The sequence below is a fragment of the Eriocheir sinensis genome, chromosome 28 (genome assembly GCF_024679095.1).
Source record: "Eriocheir sinensis breed Jianghai 21 chromosome 28, ASM2467909v1, whole genome shotgun sequence".
NCBI lineage: Eukaryota > Metazoa > Arthropoda > Malacostraca > Decapoda > Varunidae > Eriocheir > Eriocheir sinensis.
In genome coordinates, this window is record NC_066536.1 from 16,281,663 (window position 1) to 16,306,486 (window position 24,824).

The 24,824-nt window shown below is 42.4% G+C and overlaps 3 protein-coding genes across 4 annotated transcripts; 1 reads left to right on the plus strand and 2 right to left on the minus strand.

The window, feature by feature from the left end:
* Positions 1-3,327: 3,327 nt before the first annotated feature.
* On the plus strand, positions 3,328-9,512 carry LOC127004629 (zinc finger protein 239-like). Its single transcript, XM_050872663.1, has 2 exons — positions 3,328-5,247; positions 7,078-9,512. The coding sequence occupies exon 2, from the start codon at positions 7,114-7,116 to the stop codon at positions 8,122-8,124; it is 1,011 nt and encodes a 336-aa protein (XP_050728620.1). The 5' UTR covers positions 3,328-5,247; positions 7,078-7,113; the 3' UTR covers positions 8,125-9,512.
* Positions 9,513-9,674: 162 nt separating this feature from the next.
* On the minus strand, positions 9,675-13,741 carry LOC127004630 (39S ribosomal protein L15, mitochondrial-like). Its single transcript, XM_050872664.1, has 6 exons — positions 13,578-13,741; positions 12,291-12,445; positions 11,573-11,738; positions 10,903-11,062; positions 10,238-10,362; positions 9,675-9,965 (listed from the first exon to the last, which is right to left on the minus strand). Exons 1-6 carry the CDS (start codon positions 13,674-13,676, stop codon positions 9,789-9,791), a joined length of 882 nt encoding a protein of 293 aa, XP_050728621.1. The 5' UTR covers positions 13,677-13,741; the 3' UTR covers positions 9,675-9,788.
* Positions 13,742-13,748: 7 nt separating this feature from the next.
* LOC127004628 (uncharacterized) lies at positions 13,749-22,979 on the minus strand. Of its 2 annotated transcripts, XR_007757901.1 has the most exons (13): positions 22,793-22,979; positions 21,273-21,443; positions 20,818-20,912; positions 20,451-20,575; positions 19,825-19,924; positions 19,398-19,530; positions 18,641-18,879; positions 17,255-17,457; positions 16,734-16,935; positions 16,385-16,527; positions 16,086-16,280; positions 15,625-15,848; positions 13,749-13,766 (listed from the first exon to the last, which is right to left on the minus strand). XR_007757901.1 is itself a non-coding variant. In XM_050872661.1 (12 exons), exons 1-12 carry the CDS (start codon positions 22,950-22,952, stop codon positions 15,683-15,685), a joined length of 1,932 nt encoding a protein of 643 aa, XP_050728618.1. In that variant the 5' UTR covers positions 22,953-22,979; the 3' UTR covers positions 14,817-15,682. The 2 variants fall into 2 exon arrangements, 1 of the variants encoding a protein (XP_050728618.1); XM_050872661.1 differs by lacking the exon at positions 13,749-13,766 and having other exon boundaries at positions 14,817-15,848.
* Positions 22,980-24,824: the final 1,845 nt, after the last annotated feature.

Consider the following 24,824-nt stretch of genomic DNA (forward strand, 5'->3'; position numbering starts at 1 on the left):
GCTCACTTAGCCTTTCCCACCTAAAGTTACAAAGTGTCAACGTACATTCTTTTCCATTAGCGGCTGCATTTTAATGTGTGATGTTGCATGAGAAGGAGAAGAACGTGCATTTCTCTCTCTCTCTCTCTCTCTCTCTCTCTCTCTCTCTCTCTCTCTCTCTCTCTCTCTCTCTCTCTCTCTCTCTCTCTCTCTTTCCTTTGTAATTACCTACCTACTTACCTATTTCTATGCATCTGTCATAGCATCTATCACCAAGGCATGCAAAAAGAAGTGACGAGAAGAAGAAGGACGAGAAGAGGGGAAGAAGGGAGAGGAGGAGAGGCAGATCAAATAGGCCTTCATTGTGACTTGACATCCTTTCCGTTTCGCAACATGTTTCCGGTCGGTCCTCTCGTAAAAATCTCTCTTACGAAGAAGGAACCTCGGGAAAAAAGAAGACGTAACTCATCCAACAGTCGTGCGTCAGCAGAAGGAGCCACGTATATATAAGCGAGTCAGTCAAAGGGAGAAGTTAGTCGCTCAGAGCCGCGAGAAGAACCAACAACGCGGAAGAGAATCTAACCACGGAGGAGAGGAGAGAATTGTAACTCCCTCTCACTCACTCACTCGCTCACAGATCTGATAGCCCGTCCACTCCACTCGTTTCTCCATTCCTCAACCTTGCCAGCCTGTCACATACTCATCATTCCTCTCTTCCGTCAGTCAACCATGCCCGGCAGAGTAAGTAGAGGAGGAGACACACACAAGACGCTGGTGGTGAACGGCTAACAGCAATACATGAACGGCAGGTGTCTCAAGGGGTCGTTGTGTCTAGGTGTTACGTTATCACAGTGCGGCCGGAAAGCTTTGGTGGGAGTTGCGTGATATGCTAGGATTTGACGGGCTTGGCGTGTTCAAGGTTGTGAAAGCATAACGAAGAAAAAAATAGGATAATCTGATGTTGCGCCATTAGTTCTTATCGGTTTTTATTGTTTATGATGAGTGTTTTGTTGTGTGTGTGCGTGTGTGTTGTGTTGCCAAAGGTTTCAGTGACGGTCATTTTCTCCCCCATGACAAGAAATAGTGAATTATCAACCTTACAATTCAGTGGTTACCGTACAGGTGGTGGTGGTGTTGTGATGGTGGTGATGGCGGTGTAGGAAACGAAGGGCATTGATTCCTTCGGTTAGTGGTGGTAGTGGTGGCGATAGTCATTATGATTGGAGTGGTGATAGTGGTAGGGGTGGTGAAGGTGGTGATGAGGATGGTGGTGGTAGTGGTAGTGGTCGGGGTCGTGGTGGCGGTGTTCATTTATGACAATTCAGCAACACACACACACACACACACACACACACACACACACACACATTCACACACAAAAACTTAAATATTTGTCATGAGAGAGAGAGAGAGAGAGAGAGAGAGAGAGAGAGAGAGAGAGAGAGAGAGAGAGAGAGAGAGAGAGAGAGACTGACTGACTCCAATGCACATGCAAGATAGTATCGTCATCAACATTACTTTAGTTTCTCTGACGAACACGCTTTGCCTTCCCTTAAGATTAGATACTCTTCCCTATAGCATTCTGTAGCATATTCCTTTTCGACGTGAATAATTTGGGGGGTATTAGTATTATTAGAATAGTATTTTCAGTACCACTTGCATTTTCAGTGAATATTGATTTTGTATAGATATTCATTCGTTTATTTATCATTCTATATCTATCTATCTGTCTTTACCTATTATTCCATCTCTGTCTATCTACTGTCTATATCCATCTATCTATATACAAATCTTATTCTATTTATCTGCTTATTCATCCATTTCTTTGTTATTCATATTTACCATTATTTTGTTATGTCAACAGAACGTAACATTAACGGAGGCAGTGATGATGGTGGCGGTGGTGTTGACACTGGCCGCCGCTCTTTTCGTGTCTCCTGCATCTTCTAGTCCCGTGGAGCCCCTCTCTCTTCGCCTTGACTTACGCGCCCAGGATCCAAATGACAGGAAAAGTGACAACCCAGGGTCCGTGGAGGTTGATAAACGGCGGTGGCATCACAAGCGCATCAGACGCTCTTACGTGGATGGCAGCTGCAAGGGTCTGTACAGCAGGAGCGTGTGGGACGACCTGTACAACGTGTGTAAAGAATGCCAGAATCTTTACAGGATTTCTGGCCTCGGGAAGGACTGCAGGTGAGAAGTTTAGGTGTGTGTGTGTGTGTGTGTGTGTGTGTGTGTGTGTGTGTGTGTGTATTTACTTAGTTGTGATATACAGGAAGCGACCCACACGAGGAATTTCGTCTCCAAAGCTCAGTTTATAGAATTAAGATTTTAATGAATAAATTGTTTGGGCGTGAACTATCTCCTCTTCGAGTTCATTTGAGGTTTCTCACTTCTGTTTTCTTTTCTTCCTTTGTCTTGACTAACCCAAGCTGCACTCCTTCCCTTTCTCAGGAGAGGTTGCTTCGCATCTGAAACTTTCACCATGTGCCTCGGAGACCTCTTCAAACCCGTGGACAAGTACCTCACCATGGCCGTCTCCCTAAGGGGCTCCTAGCTGGCCCGATCCTTGAGGTTAGTCCAGTTATTTGATTAAAGTCTTCCAAATATGTCGAGGCCGGTCTGGCGTAGGCTCCCGCGGGTCCTTTCCTCCCCTCTGCTCTTCCACACAGTCCCAACACCTATCTCTTCCTCTCATATGTAAGCTATAGGTAACATATGAGAGGAAAAAATAGGTGTTGGGACTGTGTGGCAGAGCAGAGGGGAGAAATGGACCCGCGGGAGACAACGCTAAAACGAACGACAATTTTTTTTATAGTCACCAATCACTCACTCATTCGGTCTGTTCAGTAGTTGTGCAAGCTTGTCTTCGCCGAATTCTTCCAAAATCTTAAACGTTACGTCGTGTTGGTGCCATCCTGCAGCTTCATGTCTCCAGTAAAGTGATTTTTTTAAACGGTTTTGTGTTTATTAAACACTTGCTGCGTAACTTTCGTGAAACTTGGAACAATTACACTTAAGTACAATAAGTGACACTGTTGTTCATAAAAATGTAACTGATCAGTCTCGCTGTTTTATTTATTTGTAAACGAGAGAAAATAAATGCCGTCCGGAAGGCTATCCTCATCAGACAACGTTTCTGCATGAAAGCCCTGCGAAATCAAGCAGAAATTAGTCTTTTAAAACAAATCTATTTGCATTACAATATTTGCTGAGTACCTGCGTAGGGTATATCAATCTCGCCTTCAGCGAAATTTATCAAAAACATTAAGGCGTTAAGCATCTTGACAGAAAGCTTAGCATCCATTGTTTGATCCCCATTCCAATAATGTTTCACTCCTCCCACAGCTCCTGGTCTTAAACGTCATCACCTTTGACCTCTCAACACTCCTGGTAGCAGCAGGCGTCTACCCGAGGTCTTTGTCCATCTCACACAAGCAGTTAGTTGAAGGCGGAGTATAATGTGATGGAAGCGGAAGCTAGTGACCTCACGGAGACACAAACACCTGTCCTTCCTATAGTGTTTGGGGGGGGTCGAGATACCTGACTCCCAAATGTTTTCATAAATTTCGCCGAAGGCGAGACTGCTACACCCTAAGGAGGTGCTCAACAAATACTGTAATGTAATTAGAATTTTTTTTTAAATTCATAATTTCGAAGGACTTTCATGTCAGAACGATTTTTGATGAGGATAGGCTTCCGGACGGCATTTATTTTCTCTCGTTTAGAAATAAATAAAACAACGAGAATGATCAGCTACATTTCTGTTAACATCAGTCACTTATTGTATTGAAGTGTAATTGTTACAAGTCCAGAGAAACACACGATAATTAAAAGAATAGTTTGAGCTTTTTGGGCACAAAGACTTAATCGCTGGTGACACCCTCTGGCTGACAACTCTGAATGTACCCCATAACACCACCCACACAAACACACTAAACCATTCAATACTGTAAATATTCATTCTCATTCGCATTTGTACATACTCATGTCAGCGTTGCCAGTTCATGTGTCGTAACGTGTGAAAGCGTCCAAAGACACACTTGGTTACTTTGAGAGCTCGATACGTCTGAAAGGGGCCTTTTAGTAGAGGAGACCAAGGGCAGGGGCACGCCCACTAACTAAAGGCTGGGACAAGTTAACCGATCCTGCCGGGAAGGACTTGAAATGGATAGGGCAGCTGCGTGGGATCTTGCTCGGGAAGACCGTCGGGGGTTTTAGGTGGCGGGTGAGTGAAGCGATGCGTCCCCGGGTGTATGCTCACGCTTATAATAATATAATGTATCTCGTTCGATTTCGTTCGCGTACTTGTCTTATTTATTTATATATGCCGTTGGGCAAAATAAAACTATCGTTATTATTATTATTATTATTATTATTATTATTATTATTATTATTATTAATATTATTATTATTAGTTATCATAATTTCACTCACGACTCGTGTCTCGAGTGGTAGGTACCTACTGGTAGGCTGAAGATACTAAATTAGGTTATGAGTTGGTAACTGCTGCCGTTAGTCGAAAGGGCGTACTCCCCCTGTAGAAGGTTGAGGTAGATCTTATTTTTGTTGTTCGGATCTGTTTCGTGAGGTCAGGCTCCGCAGGGCTGCGGGGTGTTCGCCACGTGTACTCATTATGGTAAAAACTATTAAGATTTTCAACATGAAGACAACGTTTTTCTGGTGTTTTTTTGTTTTGAGTGATTTTGACATTCATAGTCGTTGACGAACACGTAATTTTCCTTATTCCACATTCAAAGGAGAATTGGGAAAAAAAGCGTTTTCAGTGGATATGGAGGTCAAATTCGCTCAAAATACATCAAAAACCGTCAGGGAAATCTTGTCTACATGGTGAAACGCCGCCCTCTTCTTTTGAAGTGTTCCTCTGTGTATCGCTTCTTAGGTCCTCCTTAGTTCTTCTTCACACTTCTATACTTCACTAGGCACCCTTAGTTACTTCACTGCGTACACTTATATGCTTCACCCGGCGCTGAGCTCTGCCTGCACGCTTTGCTTCCACTGACTTTGCTTTTCTGTTTTCTTTTCTTTTGTTTCTTCACTTTAGCTTACTCTGGACTTTTCTTGTTGCATTTCTCTTTTCTGTCCTTTTGTTTGTTTCCACTATTACACTTTTCTTTTTACTTCTCTCTACCTTTTCTGCGCCGTTGTAATGGCCGAGTCGAGGCCGCCCATTGACCTGCTGGAGCCGTGATGGTAAACAAAGCTTGCTGTTGGCTGTAATTCAAGATGTGAAGGCTGCAACACCAGGTATACCGCATTGTTTACTAATACATTTGGTTACTTGTGTTTATGCGAGTTATGTGCCTTTGTGGTGAAGTGGTAAGCACGCCTAGCAACGGATTCGCAGGCCCGGGTTTGGTCTAGGCTTGGGGCAGCCCTTCATCCTCCCATCCGGACGGGTCGGTCAGTGGATACCCGAGGAAAACTGATAGAATGTTTTAAAATACTTAATGGATTCACGAATGTGGACTTATCAAAATTCTTTATGATCGATGACACTTTGCGAACGAGGAACAATGGCACAAAACTCAAATGTAGGCAAGTAAATTCAGACTGCACCAAATTTTTCTTCACCAACGTTGCAGTGCGAGAATGGAATAAGCTCCGACCTTCAGTGGTCCAGTGTAACACAATTGACTCCTTTAAAGACAAGCTCGACCGACACTTCCTTCAACTAATGTTAACTAGAGTGAAATGCAAAGTTTTGGAGCTATCTGATCAATGTAGAATCTCTTATTTTTAAGGACAGGCCACCTAGTCTGGACCTTGGGGTCTGTGTGGTCTGATTTTCTATATGTAGATCTATGTAAACTGTGGTGACCCGGATCGGTTAAGATTACTAATGTTAAGCCTCCCATGTCTCACTTCCTATCTTACCAAGTGTATATGTACTCTGTTGTCATACTTTTACTCTACTGACCTTCAAACTTACCTCAAAACTGCAGGAAAGACTAGAAATATCTAAACAAGTGAGAATACCATTTAAAGGTGTGTGTAAACCCAAATGGCCATGGGAGGGTGAGTAGCCCAATACAACAAAATGTGGAAACACATTAAGCATTTTCAGTGTGTTTGATCTCTTGACTTTTTCTATTGATTTTCTAGGAAGTTTAAAGATAAACAGAATACATATGTTTCAGTAGAAAAGAAACTGCCTAAGTAGGAAACGAGATATTGATGCATTAACAAAGTCAGTCTTAATATACCTAGATGTCACACTGACCCAGTGTCCCAGGGTAATTATTTCAGTAATTGACAATAGGTTCTTACCTACCCCAGGCTTAAGGTCAAATGTGATAAAGATGAGAATCGAAACTAAACATGGCTCAGTGTATACCCTCAACTTCACTTCATTAACACTTTATTCAATTTTATCATTGTTCCTTGCACCTTTCTCACCATGGCTCTTCCCAATGCTGAATGCTGGCATGTACTAATATCCACCTCATAGGCAGAGTTGAGGGGAATGACTCAGAAACTGTATCATGGAGCTTTTTTTTTTTTTTCAAAATACATTGGTAGCTAGACATTTTATGACTTTTCTTAAATGAACAGATTTCCAATGTAACTGGGTTAAGCTTCATGATTAAGATTCATTTTAGGTCCCTCTACATAATTGACAGGAAGTAATTTTTCACAAATTTGAGATGAAATTGAATCTGCACACAGCAGAACCTCTTAGATGTTTTATTTCAAGGTTAATGCAAAAAGTAAAATAATTTTTCAGAATTACACTCGCTTCAAGATCACAGAGCAAGGCCATCTCCAAACCTATGCCCTACCACTTCACGTTTTCATGCTCCAACAGAACTCCATATAAACCTAATGGATTGTGACCTTTTACTACTAAGATAGTAACTTATCACTGCTATGTATAGTAATCTATCATTGCTAAAATAGTAACCGATCTCCACTAAAGGAGCTGAGAAGACAGCCACAGGCAAGAAGTAAGAATTAGAGTGGTGAGTGGCCAGAGTCAGTTCAGATATAATCACAGTATTCATAAGTTTTAGACTTTTACTTTCTGCATTTATCTCAAAATAAGAGGTGTCCAAGGAACATTCTTATTCCTTCCAGAGTGGAGGAAAGTGGTGTAAGTGCTGATATGCCAGAATGACATCACCAATGGAAAGCAGGACGTTTCAGTGTGACCAGTGCCACTCCACCTTCAGCCAAAAGTGTAACTTGAAGCGACACTTGAAACTCCACTCAGGCAGTAAACCATACAGCTGCAAGGACTGCGACCTGTCCTTCTATGAGCTAGACTCCCTCAAGAAGCACTCCAGGACCCACACTGGGGAAAGGCCTTACCAATGTGAGGAGTGTGACATGTCCTTCGCCTATAGTGGCCATCTCAAGGCACACAAGCGTGTTCACTCTGGGGAGAAGCCATATGTCTGCGAAGAATGTGGTCTGTCCTTCTCGCAGTCAGGAAACCTTAAGGTACATAAACGAGTTCACACGGGGGAGAAACCGTATGTGTGCAAGGTGTGTGGTGCTGCCTTCTCCATCAGCAGTGTGTTCAAGAAGCACAGAAGAGTACATACTGGTGAGAGACCCTTCCACTGCACACACTGTGATGCAAAGTTTGCCAGCAACTCAAACTTATTAAGACACAATAAGAAACACACTGGGGAAAGGCCCTTCAAGTGTTTGCTGTGCAGCGCTGCATTTCCAGTAAAGAATTCCCTCGAGCGACATGTTAAGTCTCACACGGGGGAACGGCCATACTGCTGCGAGATTTGTGGCTCTGTATTTGCTGACATGTCTGACTTAACCAAACACCGCAAGACACACACTGGAGACAGACCTTTAAAGTGTGATGACTGTGGGATGGGGTTTTTCTCAAATTCTCAGATGAAGGTACACATTCGAACTCACACGGGGGAGAAGCCTCACCGCTGTGCCCTCTGTGGCGTGGCCTTCGCCCAGATTGGCACACTTAACAAACACAAGCGAACACACTCTGGGGAAAAACCCTTCTTGTGTGAGGAGTGTGGGACAATGTTCACAGCCAAGAGTAGTCTGAAGAAGCACCTCAAGAGGCACTCCACTAAAGGCTTACCTCACCTTGCCAGACCACCCACAGCTCTTGCACCACAGCCACAAGCTGAAATACGGTAGCTCCCTGCAAATCCAGTTGTCACCCACTCCTCAAAGACCATTGCAAGTACTGCCACCACACAACCCCTACTGGCCTCCTCTCCCTCTACACACACACATACACACAAGCAGTGGATACATACCAGACAATCTAGATTCAGTGGTGATGACCTCTACAGTATACATGTTTTACCACCCTTGAATGTTGATATTTCAACTATTCTCCCTTGCCCTTCTGCAGCTACAGAGCCAGACACCTTCTCTGCCTTTGTTCCTCTTGTTATTGTCAAATAATGCTCCTTAACTCAAGGTGCTGCAGGAGACAAGCTTTCAGTTCCCACCCCAGTACTGTCAGAACTCAGTTGTCCTCCCTAAGCCAGCCACTGTGCCGGAGTGTGTGCCACTGTCGCTACAGCCACATCAGAGCCACAAAATCCTCCCTCCCTCGTCTCAGGTATGTAGGGTGAGTGTGTCTTGGGCAGGATTCCACCCCTTGTTAACTATAGCTTAAGCACCTGTCCCCTTGATCTTTGATCTTCATTACCTCCAGGCAGATGACTGGCACTGTGTGAAAATTAATATCTGGCAAAGAATTTAAAAAAAATTGTCAATGACAGTGATGGACTGTTGAAACAACAAAGGGTTGGTATTTTTATTATTTTTTATTAATGCTTCTGTGGTGCAGTGGTTAGTGGGCCTAGTTATGAATCCACAGGCCTGGGTTCGAATCCTGGCCAAGGCAGTCTCGGCTTATAGCTCACCCAGCTGTTCATCCTCCCTTTTGGGCTAGTTGATAAATGGGTACCTGGAGAAACCTGGGGAATGTAAACTGTGGTAACCTGGATGTTACAGTAGCCCTGTGTTTAGTTAATGGGTTCTTTCCTGCCACAGGGTTAAAGGCCAACAGGATGGACATGAGCACCACTGCTATGAGCAGCTATGGCGTATGCCCCCAACTTTGCCATAACATTACCGGTACTAGGTTGTCATCAGCCGCAAGGCAGCAGTGTTTGGTTTAAGATAATGGCTGGTCTGGTTACCATTGCTAGTTGTAACAATCATGGCAGCTTTGGTCAAAAAGATGTACACATGAATTAAGTTCCTTAACTTTCCTCCAATGTATTGTTACTTTTGGGGTGTTGGTCTTCTTGGAGCTAAGAAAGATTTTTACATAACTACAAAGCATGATTAATTTATTTGGAGAAACACAAGGATTAATGACTCAGTGTAGTTCATTACTCATGCAATATGAAAACTAATATACTTAATATGTTATACTGAAGTTAGAAGTGGTGTTGCAGCCAATCAACCAGCACCATAAAAATATTCTTGGTTTCTACATTCAGTGTCTTTTAGTAAATATATGTACTTAATTTATATTTTTGCAATAAATTTTCCATATTCTCTAATGATTTCTTTAATTTCCAATAATTTTTTTATAAAATTTGAAGAGCATTATATAGGGGACCATGCACATGTGACCACAAAATCACACTGAATTAAGGGAAAGAATAGGGTACATGAGGTAAAAACTAAAATAACAGATTGGTAGGGCCATAAAAAGTAATGAATTGCAAACAACAGCAAGAATTTTATTACTCAACAGTCAACCAGAGACCTTTAGTAGTTTTCTTACATAATTCTACATATATACAACACTGGAAAATTTAAAGTATTTTCAAGACCTATGATGCATAGTGTTCTTTTAGTTCAGGGTCTGTGGGCTTCATGATCACCTTGTCTTCAAGGTTTACAACCCAGCCTGGCTGAAGACCATAGAAAATCTGTCTTGGGTCCTTCTGTTCCAGCAGCATATCTCTGTGTTGTGAAGCACTGATGTCCGGCAACTCGTACCCGTATTTCTGCAGGGTGGGAATTAATCACTGGGGATAATGGCCATGGGGCATGAGGCCTCACCTACCCTATGAAGCCTCCCAAGCAAGTCTCCATGCAGGCACCTTTCCTAAACCAAATACTGTACCTGCCAGCAGGATCCATCAAGTTTCTTTAGCCACAAGATTTGTTGTTGCCCCATTGACCTCAACAATGTTATGTAAACAATCAATGCACTTGTTCGTAACGTTGTAGAATTTAGTGAATGAGTGAGTCTTCAATAAATAATAAAAATACTCACCTGGGACAAAATGAATCTTTCCTTGGCCACCTCAGCAGGGTCAGCCAGGTAGCCCCTATTCTTGGGGTCACTGTAGTAGTCAATAAGATCTTGTGGCGGCAACATGCGGCGGGGAATGGGCACACCTGTGGAGAGACACCCTTAGAGATAAGCTATTGAACACACATCTAATGTGATTTCTTAAAAGTCTATGTTAAGAACTCTTGAAAAACTAAAAATACTTTTGCATTAGCCACCTCCTTGAGGGAAGTTTCCATGAGGAGGTGGGGCACTGGAGCCATAGTTAAATAGATACCTTCAAGAGTAACCATCCCAAACCCAAGGCTGTTCTGCTATCAAGGCAGCTAAGTGGCTTTTTAAAATAAGGAGGCAGTAGCTGAGTGGTCAGCATGCAGGCGCAGTGTCCTGGAGGACCCAGGTTCAAGTCCTATACACCACTACAAACTCACAATTTTCAGTCATTGCTTAAAAGGCTTAAAACTGCCTACATGCTGTCCTGATGACCACTATCACCCCAGATTCTAGCAAAACTAGAGTGGAGCAAAGATGAGCTCCAGGGGAGCAGCATAAGCCAAGCACTTCCCTGCACCACTAATGAGGTGGCAGGTAAGATTTAAATAGTAAAGAACAAAAAGATGCGAGTTGTGTATAAGTTATATACAAACCTCTTTTAAAGTGTGAAATGGGGTCAATAGCAGTCTGAAGGGAGATGGGGTCAAAGTATGATGTGACTATGGTGCCTCCACAGCGTTCCACAGCAGCAATGACGGCCTCTGATGCCCACTGCACCTCCAGATTGAGAGTAGCTTGGAAATGGTCCATGCCCTGAGTGGGAAGAGATCATGACAGGTACAAATGAGGATTCATTGACTTGAAAAACATACCCACATTTTTCACACATCTGTTCATTATCTGCAGACAGAGTAGCAGCTAAAAATGAAGGGTAAATAGCTGAAGTCAGGACCAGGGCTTCGTTAAGTGCCATAACTACAATGGATTCCTTACACCTCTGCAAAATGTAAGGTATGAGAATGTCAAATGACACTAAAATAACTGAAATATAGATGCAAGAACTTCACACACCTTTCCTATTTCTAAATTGTCCTTTTCTCTTCTCTCTAATATTGGTAAATTAATTTCCTTTGAACTTTCCTCATACATAAGCCTCCCAACTGCCACTATTGTATAAAACCTCAATAAGTTTGTAGCACATAACCTCCCTTTCCTAAATTAAAACTTTATCAGATATTATCTCCTTTCTTGCATGTGTGCATTTGTTTGCATGTGGAACTAAGTTTCTCATAAAAGGAGTTTGTAACTGGAGACATTTCTCACATCATCCTGCAGCCAGATGCCACCCTCTTTTTCTATGGGTTTGATGGTGAACAATCCAGTCGCTACCAACTGCGTCACATCAACAGGGACATCTGTGCGTAGCCTGTTGGTGTCGATCATGCGCTGCAGCTTCCCCATGCAGAGTGGCACATATGACAGCTTTAGGCTGGAGGGAGAAGCAAGTAAAGGTCTGGATGCTAAATAAGCCCAAATCCACTTCTTCCAAACACTGCAGTTTGTGGGATACTGAACAGGTCTAAACCATTTCTAGATGAGAAAAAGTACAATGAAGTACAGAAGGTACTTATATATATATATATATATATATATATATATATATATATATATATATATATATATATATATATATATATATATATATATATATATATATATATATATATATATATATATATATATATATATATATATATATATATATATATATATATATATATATATATATATATATATATATATATATATATATATATATATATATAGGGCCAGAAATGATCTATGATATTTACAATCCTAAGAAGTCAAATCTCACATGATAAAATGAAGGCATGGATGATTTCACCAACACCAAACCAATTAAACCATATTATGAATCTCCTTCCATTACAGCAGAGGTGGGAGTGTCATGACTGATAAAGATGAACTGTCTGCCCATTTATGCCATTGTATAGCAACATCAGTAGGACTAGGGACTTACTGGTGACCCTTGTAGTAATTCTGGTAAGGGAAACGCAGGTAGAATGGGTTGTTGCCTGTCTCATAGCCGAGCCGCATGAAGTTCTGCCGCTGCCCTGATCCCTTGGAGCCTGCTCCATGGGTCTTGCCACCATAGATGCCGCGCCCACGAGTCGGCTGTGGCAAAAAGTGTCAGATGGTAGAATCTCTCCATCCTACATTTATGAAACATACCCCCCCTCCCAAAAAAAAAAAAAAAAAAAAAAAAAAAAAACATAGGTAAACTAGAAAGATTACAAAGATCAGCGACAAAAATGGTAGAGTTTCACAGGCTTAACATAAGAGGAAAGACTAAAGGAAATGAATCTACCATCATTAGAAGATAGAAGAAAAAAGATGATAATGATATAAAACGTCAATCTTCCCTTACACATTAAGCCTGCCAAACTTGGAACTTCTTTTGATGCTGATCTTTATGCGTGTGTATGTTTGCGCACATACATTTAAAAATTTAACATCACTTATGAGTGATTTATGGCGGCAACTACATGTGGCACAGAGGTGTCCCTCGTAGCATTCGCAGCAGCGGCGTACTGCTGGGTGGTGCCGAGAAAAGACGCACCAAACATGGTAATTGGTGTGACGTCAAAGCTCATCCTGTGTTTTAAGTCCATTCCATCCTGATCTGCACATGTGCAGGCTTTGTTTACATACACAGGCTGGATTAATTTTGGCACGGTACAGTGTCAATTGTCGACTGCTTTTTGTGATCTGTCCCACCCAAGTTATTTTTATTTTTATAAAAGTAAATGATGACGTAGGTTCTGAATGTGAAAAATGCATGAAATCTGAAAAATTGTTCCTGCACCCCTTGTAGATATGTTGGTAAGTGTGGTTAAGGAGATAACCTACACCCCTTGTATGTTGGTATGTGATAAATGAAATAACCTGCACCCCTTGTATGTCGGTAAATGTGATAAATGAGATAACAGGCACCCCTTGTATGTTGGTATGTGATAAATGAGATAACCTGCACCCCTTGTTTGCCGGTAAATGTAAAAAATGAGATAACCTGCACCCCATGTATGCCGGTAAATGTGATAAAAGAGATAACTTGCACCTTTTGTATGCTGGTAAATGTGCTTGCCTGGACAAACTAGGATATCAACACTGTGATAGTAAACTTTGGGTTATGCACAGATCAGGGTGGGATGGACTACAACACAGGGACGAGATGTATCGCCACACCGGGTAATGAAAGAAACACCCCCTCGCGGTCACTGCCACACTGAATGCCGCAGCGCCTCACCTGCTTGTTGGCACCGGGGTTGGGCTTGAGGTTGCCGAGGGAGACGCGCGGCAGCCTCCTGAGCAGCGACAGGGCCTTCTCCGTGCCGCCGGACGACATGTTTACTTTACGTTTGGTCTGATCTTGATCTTGATGTCACAGCTGACTTTTAGGATTTCTAGACATGTCAGGCCTTTGTAACGGCAGCTCCTGTGATAATAGTTTTGTAGTGCTTGGAAACAATAACACTCTTGCACCATTACCTTCCCTCCCACACAGTTAATTATTTACGATACTTAAACCTACTTTTGTGATCCTGTGTACCTATATTCCATACTTAACCTTCTGGCATTACAGTTTTATTTCGCCCAGCGGCATATATAAAAACAAACAGGACGAGTAAACGAACAAGATCAACCAAGATACATATACAAACAAACAATTAAACATTCAGAACAGGCAGTATCCTACGTAAATGGGATAAAATACTATTCCCTATATCGATCTTGCACGCCACATATCTAAGAACTCTCTCTGCCTCGACCAGTCCCAGCATTCATTTCACGTCCCATCTTACTCAGAAACACTTGCATCATCTTCGTCTCAGCCTCTGATCTACCTTTTGACTTTCCTTAACAGTTTTATCCGATTTATGCTTTCATTTTCACCTGGACGGAGGGTCGTATTTTAAAGCATTCCGTCGCTCAAGTACACATATTTAACAAGGCTTTCCTATGAGTTTTGGGCATTTCCAGGGGTAATTTAATGACAATGGTGGTAGTTTGACCCTTCTTATGTAGCATGAACCTAAAGAAACACTCATTGGAACCCGATTGGTCCACTCTTTGACCTTTAGAAATAGCTGATATGGGACGCAATACCGGTTGCTGTTACACTTCCACTTGTAATCTCACTTTTCACATCAATTCTCTTTTTAATAATCCTCTCATTTTTCAGTTGTATATTTAATATTTTCTGCCTTTTCCTTATTTTCAAATTTAAATAAAAATCTTTCAAAACTTGCTCCTTGTTCTTTCTAAACTATGTTAATTTCTCATGTGTTTCCAGACACTGTGAGATCATGTGTAATTAATTAAGATCAAAGATGGAAAATGAACCCCATAATATAATATATATTCTAGCAATGGGAACTTATCAATCAATCAATATAAGATGAGGAATTGCAAAAGATCTTGGAAAACGGAAGAGAAAGATCAATGAGTGATCAAAGAGTAACCGGAGGTAACCATTAAAACTGTATTCATTGTATTCAAAATAAAAAAGTGCATAAATTTTTTATTGTCACAAAGATGATTATAAACTTTATACTCCACAAAAATATTACTAATATAAAAAATAGAATACCCCACTATTTTTGCAGTAAATATTACAAATATGTTGTACAATGTATATACAAGTTAGTTCATCATTTTGATTGGCAATGTCAATGTTGCATTGACAAGGTTATGTAAGAGGTATCCTGGTGGATGTGGATAATTTTTAGGCCTCATGCATCAAAGTCTTGTCTATCAAGGTTCTGAAAGTTTCAGTTAAGACTTTAATTAAAGAGGCTGAAGTAAACTATTATGAAACTGAACACTACTGAGTTCAGTGTTATAGGCCTCAGTTTGAAACCCTGCAATCTCTTGGTGCTGCTACTGGGTGAATGTATCTCGTTTACTTTACACAGTTCAGCAACCTCAATAAGGCTTGTTTGGGTGGAAAAGGGTCAGCATCAAGATCATTCAAGGATGAATTTATTGTAAAAAACATTATTTTTTAACTAATGAAGACAAAAATTATATTGATTCATGAGCAAACTCAAATTTGTCAGCCAATACTGTTCAATGAGGGCCGGTTGAGAGCATGTCTGTATAGCAAAACTCCTAAAAGAAAACCTGAATTATTGAATCATTAATGAAATAAATTCAGATAGGGATGGACTGCAGCTGCCACCTGTACCAGAGAGCACCATTAAGAATGAAAAGGAAAATTTATAATTGATTATTACATAAAAAAATTGAGGAAACAAGAGTACTACAATAAAAAAATGAATGGTCATACCAACCCTGATTCACAGCAGAGAATGATCCCAAACTCAAGAGGCAAAGGCCAAGGGTCAGCCACTAGTCCTTAAGAGAGGCGAGATCAGGCATCCCTGTGACTTCAAAGTCAAGGAGCATCTGGCCATATGCCTTGCCCTGGGGATCAGAGCGGAGGGAGGCGACCCCGCCCCCTCCCAGTGACCTTTCCAGCACAAAATTGAGTCCATTTATCCCTGGTACCTCATACCTGTGAAGGGGCAGGTTAAGTCAGGTCAGTGTTGTACAAGACATACATTGCTAAACTTTCATTATTATTATTATCATAATTTTTCTTCAACCTAGTTCAGCAGAAAACAGTGCAACAGTCACTAACAGGCTAGGACTGACCACCCATACCCCTAAAGATAGCCAAACACTAGAATTGGCCTGCACATTAATAAAGCATACTCCACATAGTACACACTAGATAATCAACTTCACCCACCTTTTCACAAACTCCTTTGGAGCATCACTGCCCAGCTCTGGCTCCCACACATGTCCAAAGTACTTTCCCACTGCATCAGCTGAGAGGGCTTTGAGCAAATAAGGATAGAGGGATGGGGAGCGCGCCACCACCCCAACATTACACGAGTCCCCCTTGTCACCACTGCGGGTAAAGGCAAGCTCCTCCAACCGATAGCTGTGGAGAAAGTAGATTAGGAGAAAAGTAGGTTAGTATGTGAAGGACAGGCTGGCCGGTGTCTGTATTACAGTGAGAATCCCTTAATCTGGACACCTACTCACCTGTGAGGGCCAGTTTCCAGTTGAGGGAGATCAGAGGGAGAGGAGGCAGGCTGGTGAGGCAGGTTGTATGTGGATGCTGGGACAGTAGTGCTGGATCCTGCTGCTGCCACCTCACATTCCTCTCCTTCAACGTTGACTCTGATCTAGGAGAAGTAGTTAGTCATTCTCACTCACTCACTCACTCGCTCGCTCCCTCCCTCCCTCCCTCACTCACTCACTCTTCTCATATAATCTCTTAGAATTCATTAAAACTTTTCCCTTTTTACCTTTATCCCCTCTCCTCTCACTCTACATCTCTTCACTTCTACCTCCACCCATGTCCTCTCCTACTTTCCTCCTCATCCCTCACCTTACATCTGTCCTTCGGTATGAGAGACGAGTGCAGCCTGAGGAGGGGTGTAGGCTTGGGACGGCCACCCACAACAGCTGTCAGTCCTGGGGCCATGCCAGTGCCTGCTGCCGCAAGCTCCATTGCAAACACCTGCAGGGCACGCTTGTCCTTGTGTGTCACCGAAAACCACATCACGCTTTCCCTTGGCCCCCCATCATTCCTGTAGAAAAAAAATGGAAGGAAGTTGAGGAAAGAGAATGGATAGGAAGGGAAGGGAAGGAAAGAGATGGGATAGTTATTGGCGTTAACTGAAATCATATAATCATACATGATATAAAAAGGAAAATAAAGGAGAAATAATATGAATTGTTCAACCGGGAGTAATGAATGAGGTGTATGGGTAAGACAACTATGTGGTGTCTAAGGTGGGAAGGGAAATTACTGGGCCACCCATCCTTTCTCTTACTGCCTGTTTTAAAATATTTAATGACTATGAATGAGGACAAATCCAAATTGTTTATACTTATTCTCTCTCTCACCTAGCATGGGGACCATAGGTGTCCTCAGCCCCCAGTGCCTGGAAATGTGTGCGACTGAAGTCTGCCATGCCCAGGGCCTTGAGGATGGACCGGGTCCTTGCTAAGATGGCCTTTACTGTGCGATGGCCCTTGGCGGCGCTTGCAGGGCCACCCACTACAAACACTGCCGTGGCCTTGTAGCCATCCAGGTATGTGGTGGAGACCTGTGGGTGTCAGGGCATATCAGAGTGTGTGGGGATATTGGGTGGGAGAGTAGGGGTGGTGGTGGGGTTACTGAGTGTGTTTGCAATTTGTATGTTAAATCTGTTTGCCATGCAGTATTTGTTTTATTTATGCATAAGAAGAGAGGGAGAGGAGGAGAAGAAGGGAACTAATGAGACTAATAAATTGATATATTTAGATCATACACCATAATTACGTAGGTAAATGTTTGTTACGTGGAACTAAGAAAGCATGAATGCATGGTGTGGTACTCCCGCCAGTGCCAGCAGGCAGTGGTCAATGCACCCAGGCCAGGCGCACGCTGCTCTTAAGGAGGATGCTGCATGTTCTTAGCAGTTAAACAACTTTATGCTTATACAGTAAACGTTCAGTTATCCACATCGACATTATTGGAAATTATCCCCTAAGTGACCCAGATCACCAAACCAGCCACCATATTCTCAAAAGGTGCAGTTAGTTCAGGGAAGTTACTCGCAATGAGACTTGCAAAACTATCACAAAATCAGTATAATATACCGGTTATGTGGGGGATCTATGCGGTTGGAGAACGGCAAGCAGTGCAGGGCAGTAACAAGTGGCTCAATCAATGCCACAACAGCACAAGTCACACTCAGAGAGCATCCAATGAACTACTGAGTTGCCCATCAGTGTTGTTCATAAAGTACCCTGCCAATCCACAAAGTAGCAATGGATCAAAATCATGAATCATGGAGGATGAATTTACTAATATAGTAATACCTCGGTTTATGAGTGCCATACTTTACGAGTGTTTTGCTTTACAAGCAAAAAAAAAATCACTAAAAATGCTTTGGTTTATGAGCGGTGACTTGGTGTATGAGTATCCTGTTTGTAAAAGTCGAAGGCGCAAGCATGGGTTCCCTTTGTTTGCCGCAAGACAAGAGTTCTCTGAGCGGAAAACTGGGAATGGGGTCTCAGTCCATAGAGGTAGCACCCATGTGCTTGTGTCCGCTTACGTTTGTGCTCTAGTGTGCGATCTTTGTGTTTTCAGCACTACAGTGTGCTTTCATTTTGGTTTACCAGTTTTTTGGTTTGCGAGCAAAATTCCGAAATGAATTAAGCTCTTAAATGGAGGTATGATTGTATTATACTACGTACTATAACCATTACTTCTACTACTACTACCATCATACCCCCTAGACACACCTTATAGAAATCAGTGGGTGGCTTCCCTCTTGCACCCCACACCTCCACACCTGCCTCCACCTCTGCCACCTGCACACCAGTCAGGTCACACACCACATCCGGGAGTACGTACGCCCTGGGGTCACCAATTTCGTAGAGGAGCTGCTCAGCAACTGTGCCCACACTGACCAGACCTCCTGTCCCCTCAGGCTTGGTGATGAGTATACGACCGCTGGGGCTGACTTCAGCAATGGGGAAGCCTGAGTATTTATGACAAGAGTGGATGTAAGGAGCAGTGTAAAATGAGATACAGATGCATGAAGTGAGAGGGAAATGGAAGGTTAGAGAGGTTGAAGTAGAGGAAAAAGAGGTGTTAAATGAGGAGTGGTGGGTGAAAGAGGATTTCAATGACAGATTCAGATGGGAACAATGGATGACCGTCCATTGGTAATGGGGACAAAGGCTAACAGTAAATGAAAGGGACACATGTTAACAGTGAGTAAGATTCTATGAAAGTGCAATGCCCATAGGTATGGGAATCATACTGTCTTAATTTCATATTTTGTTTTACATGTGAATTATATGATGTCTGGAAAGGATGATCCAATGTCCTAACACCCATGATACATGAGGCTGAGGGATATGCATTGGAAACCATCCACTACTGAGCTAACTATACTACTGAGCTGACTCAGGACCATTCATAACATTACACTAGAACAGAAAATATTGAACTAACACAAAAATAGTTCATCTACATGTGCCTTGAAGGACCTACCAATTTTATGCCAGTCAGGCACAGTCTGCCAATCAGTGAAGATGCCACCGGTCACCTGGGCACCACACTCTATCAAGTGACCTGCCAGGCTGCCTGATGCCAGCTGGTCAAGATCACTTGACCCCCAGCCAAACTATAGAGGAGGCAGGAAGACAGGGAGGGGGGAAGGGAGGGGGAGAAAGAGAAAAAATGAGTATCTAAGGTGTTAAAGGTGTTAAATAACATAAAAGGTGAAAGAAATTGAAAGTATGAGAAGGTAAAAAACATATAGACACAAGTAAACAAACACAGTGTAACTTCAAGAATATTTTAAATTCCTGGGTTACAAACAAAGCTGTATCTCACATCTGCTGTTCAATTTATCAATGGGTGGGATGAGATGAGCTTAGCTTAAATCCAGTATACTACAACATGGTAAAACACACACCACATGCATGAGGGGTGCCAGGGCCAAGGCACTGTCAGTACACCTCCCAGTCACCACCACGTCTGCTCCCTGCTCAAGGGCCTTCACCATGCCAACTGCCCTGAGAACAACAGAGAAAATAGTCAGACACAGTAAGCCCTCCCATATTCAAACCACCATTATCCAAATTCCCCTCTGGTATATCAAACTGACAATTTATGTATTTTGAACCACCTGTACTGTGGATGATTCATATGTTTGATGCTTGGTGACACACTTGGTGCTCTTCGGCTGGCCAGATGCCACTATTTTCAGTACACTCAACCCTCATTTTCCAACTAATGGGGGGAGCACCGTCTGTGAATCGGAAATCCATTCCACTGGTGGCCTCCCTCTCATTCATTCTCCATAATTCCTAACCTAATGAACACTTCACAAAGTCATTCTCATTAATTTTTACCATATGTTCAAACTACCTCAAGAGTACCAAATTTCACCCCAAACTTTAAATTTCATATCTCTACTTCGCAACAACAATAATAATAATAATAATAATAATAATAATAATAATAATAATAATAATAATAATAATAATATCAATAGTAATAACGATAATATTAATAATAATAGTAAGGCAAATGTCTCACCCGAGGTAGGCATTAATGCTGTGTGCTGAAGGGGGAAGGGGAAGGCCTGAAGTAAGGTCACAAAGGTTGGCATCCAGCAGGTCATTCTTCTGGGGCATCAGGTCATCTCCAGCCACCACCCCAACCTGCAGGTGTTGTAATGAAGGAGTAACCATGGCAGCAATAGTAACAACACTGTACGTAGTAGTTGTAAGAGTATCATTATTATTACGTATGATTATCATTATCATTATCATCATTAGTAGTAGTAGCCTTACTGCTTTCATTCACCTTTCCCTTATATATTCATCCATACCTCCACCCACCACTCCCTTTCACACCCACCCATGCCATACTTTCAACCACCACTTCCTTCCCCCTCACCTACCTTGAGATCCACTCCAGCCTTCTTCGCCGCTTGTCTCAGGGCAGCGGCACAGGCCTCAGGGTTGATGCCACCCGCATTGCTTAACACGCGGATGCCTGAGGGTACATGTCAGGGTGCTGAGAGAGTGTTGACATCAGAGGGAAGGAGAGGAGGAGGAGGAGGGTAAGGGGTAAATGCTAGGGTGGGAAAGTATGTGCTAAAGATGTGGCCTGGAGTCTACAGTTGAGGAGTGTGAAACTTAATCTTGAGTTTAGTACTTCTGTAGGGTGAAGAATAGATGCTAGGGTGAGGGAGTGGGTACAAGGACAAGGAAATAAGTGCTAAAGATATGACCAAACTATTGAATTAAAACAGGAGAGTGTGAAGTCCAATATCTTGTCTTATATTCCAGTGGACAAAAATATTCAATGCAGTGAAAATAAAACACACACATACTCAACGAGATCCACACACACCTTGCCTTTTCATTTCATTCAGGTGAGGTCCTAGGGCGTGGAGGACAAAGTCTGGTGCATAACCCATGTCCGGCTTCTTGGCTCTGGCAGCCGTGAGCAGCGACATGGTGATCTCCGAGAGGTAATCGAACATAAGAAAATCCAGACGCCCATGATGGATTAGCTGGGATGCTGTGGGGGGGAGGGAGTGATTAGCTGGGAGATGTGACAACAGGAGATTAGTTTCAGTGCTCTACTATGAGAAAAGAGGATTCGCTAGGGGATGTGAGTTAACCCCTTGCTGCGGATTTCCTACAAGAAGACATCACCAAGCTACAGAAATGGAACAAAAAGTGGCTGCTACAATTCAATGAAAAAAAAAGTAAAGTCATGCACCTTGGGAGGGGATATCCAGCATACCAATACCACATGGGAAACACTCCACTATCCACCACAGAGGCAGAGAACGACCTGGGAGTGTATATGTTACCAGGCTACCAGTGAAAGCCAAATCTATGCAAATCGCAGCGGACGGGTTAAGAGAAGATGGGAGGGAAGGAGAGGAATAGCCAGGGTGCATTGGGAGGCATCTTTGTTCAGTATCATGCAGTCAGCGTTTTTTTTCTTATCTTTGGTAACAGTCTTGCTTACGGCCATATCATCTGTGTAAGGTTCGGGTACATTGGGTAGCATTAGGTTCCTGGCACGGAAAGCTAATATGTCCTCTTCCTCCAGTGCTGCCTTCATTTCTTCTTTCACTTCATCCTTGACTTGATCTGAGCTCATTATAGTTGCAGCATCCCCCCCCCCCTCTGGTCCATAAGCACTGTCACCACTTCCGGATTCTTGTCCCTCTCCAACCTAATAATCATGTTTACCTCATCAGTCTTGTTTCCACGGGTTCTCTTGAGCACGTAATCTTTCCTCCAGGTCTACTATTCTTGTCATACTTAAGTCATCTTTCATTGGTGGGGCAACCAGAATTTGCTCTTCGACACTTTACAATGGAAATATTGGTTCCATAATTCCCCACGGTACATACGGATAAATAACACTCTTAAGTCACTACGGATCAACGCACCATGAATCTAGAGTAAGTACTACATAAGAAAAGTCACAAGAGATGTTATATAGGGTACGTTTTCCGGTGGTGTCGTGAGCTGTCTGCCTATCTTGAGCTGTCCCCCTGTGCCGATCGGGGCCTTTGGAAGTTATATAGTAGAAGACAACTGTAAAAATAGTGTTTGAACGGACATATATGACATAAGGAGAGTACTTCATGGGGTAGGGAGTGAAATATGGACGCGTTAATATAGCCAATCTTAACCTAAAGGGCCGGCCTCTTATCAATGCGTGTCGTGAGCTGTCCACCTATCTTGAGCTGTCCTCTAGCGTTTGGAGGTTATATAGTAGACGACAACTGTTAATATAGTGTTTAAACCGATACATATGACACAAGGAGAGTACTTCATGGGGTAGGGAGTGAAATATGGACGTGTTAATATATCAATGCGTGCTAACTAAACCTCGTCTCCTCTTACCTGCCGTAGGAGTGTCACCCCAAAAGCCACTAGCACAGCCGATCCTCACGGTGTCCCCCGGGGTGTCCTGGCTTAGGTGTCTCCCCAGGGTAACCAGGGACGGCGTGGGGCTTAGCTTTATAGTAGACACCCGGGCGACCAACCTTCCTAGCCCCGCCATGATCCAGCTGTGTTGTAATGCTGTCTTATCATCACTCACTCATCACGTACCATACTCATCACCACTCGATCATCACCCTACTCATCACCATACCATACTCATCACCACCCTACTCATCACCATACCATACTCATCACCACCCTACTCATCACCATACCATACTCATCATCACCCTACTCATCATACTCACCATACTCATCACCATACTCATCACGACTCATCATCTCATTACCACTCATCACCATCTCATTATCCTCATCTCATCACCACTTATTACCATAGGCTACTCGATCATCATCATCACCATCACTCATCTCATCAACACTCATCACCATATTCATTATCATCCTCATCACCATCACTCACCTTATCATCATATATATACTCACCCTCACTCATCTCGATCATCAGCATACTCGATCATGAACATCTTCACCATCACCATATATTATACTCACCATCACTCATCTCATCACTATATACTCATCACCATATACTCATCTCATCACCATACACTCATCTCATCACTCATCACCATACTCATCTCATCACCACCACTCATCGCCATCCCCACACATCTCATCACCATCACCACCCATCTCCATCTCATCACCATCACTCATCTCATTGCCATACTCATCACCATCACTCATCTCATTGCCATACTCATCACCATCACTCATCTCATTGCCATACTCATCACCATCACTCATCTCATTGCCATATTCATCACCATCACTCATCTCATCACCATATCACAAACTCGATCATCATACTCATCTCATCACCACTCATACTCCTAACTAAACTAAACTAACTCAATATATCCCTATCAAGAGCCATTCCTGCCAAGAGAGATAGGCAGAGGATAAATCTGTATTTTTGGTTAATATACACAATAACATCACTTATGTAAAAAGGGATACCTACTGTGCTGGTCTGCTGGCCTTACCTGTCATAATGTAGTTGAATTACAGGCTGTTTCTTACACGACTGCAAGTGACAACTCTGGTACTGTTCAGGCAATATTTTTCAATCAGCTCCTTATGGAAAGGTCAATTTGAATATATTCCTTGTTTGTAAGTTCCTTGGAAACAGCTCCTCATTGGTGTGATCTTTAAGGGTGCCTCTGAGGGAAATAATGTGTGAGGTGGCTCTGGTGGACATCGAGAGTTGCAGTGTTCAGAACTTATGAGTGGAGGAATGAGTCATATGGGGTGCTAAGGTGGGTCAGACCACTCCTAATACTGCAAGGAATATTATGACAATTCAAGCCTTATGACAAGAATTGCATCTCATGGGTAAAATTTGTCATATTTTCCATTAGGACATATTTATAAATTCCTTAGAGTATAATTACTTGTTGTCACAATGAAGGGCTTACTGTACATACTTAACAGGCTGGAAAATCTCTTTTTAAAAAATTATCCTTACTTGACAAAAAAAAATAATGAAATTGGTCACATTTGGGAAATATTTACATAATCTGCACTTTAATAGTGCATTATATCATACTGTATTTTAAAAGAAAGGATAAGGTCAGTGATGGGATTCAACCGGTTCACACCGGTTTGTAAGAACCTGTTCTTGGAATTTCTTTAATTCCGAGAACCGGTTGTTACTGTTAGCTTAAATCAGGGGTTCTCAGTTTTTCCCCCAATTTTTCCCTCAATTTTTACTTATAACTTATTTAGGTAAACCTCTCATAGAGAGAACCTGTTCTTAAAAAATTTGAATCCCACTACTGGATAAGGTCAAAGATCTATGTTCATAACATAATTCAAGTATAGTTAATGAAATAATGAGAATATGCACTTCAGTTTTGGCATGAATAATGTGTAGCGATGGTTGGGGAACAAACAGGGGAAGTGG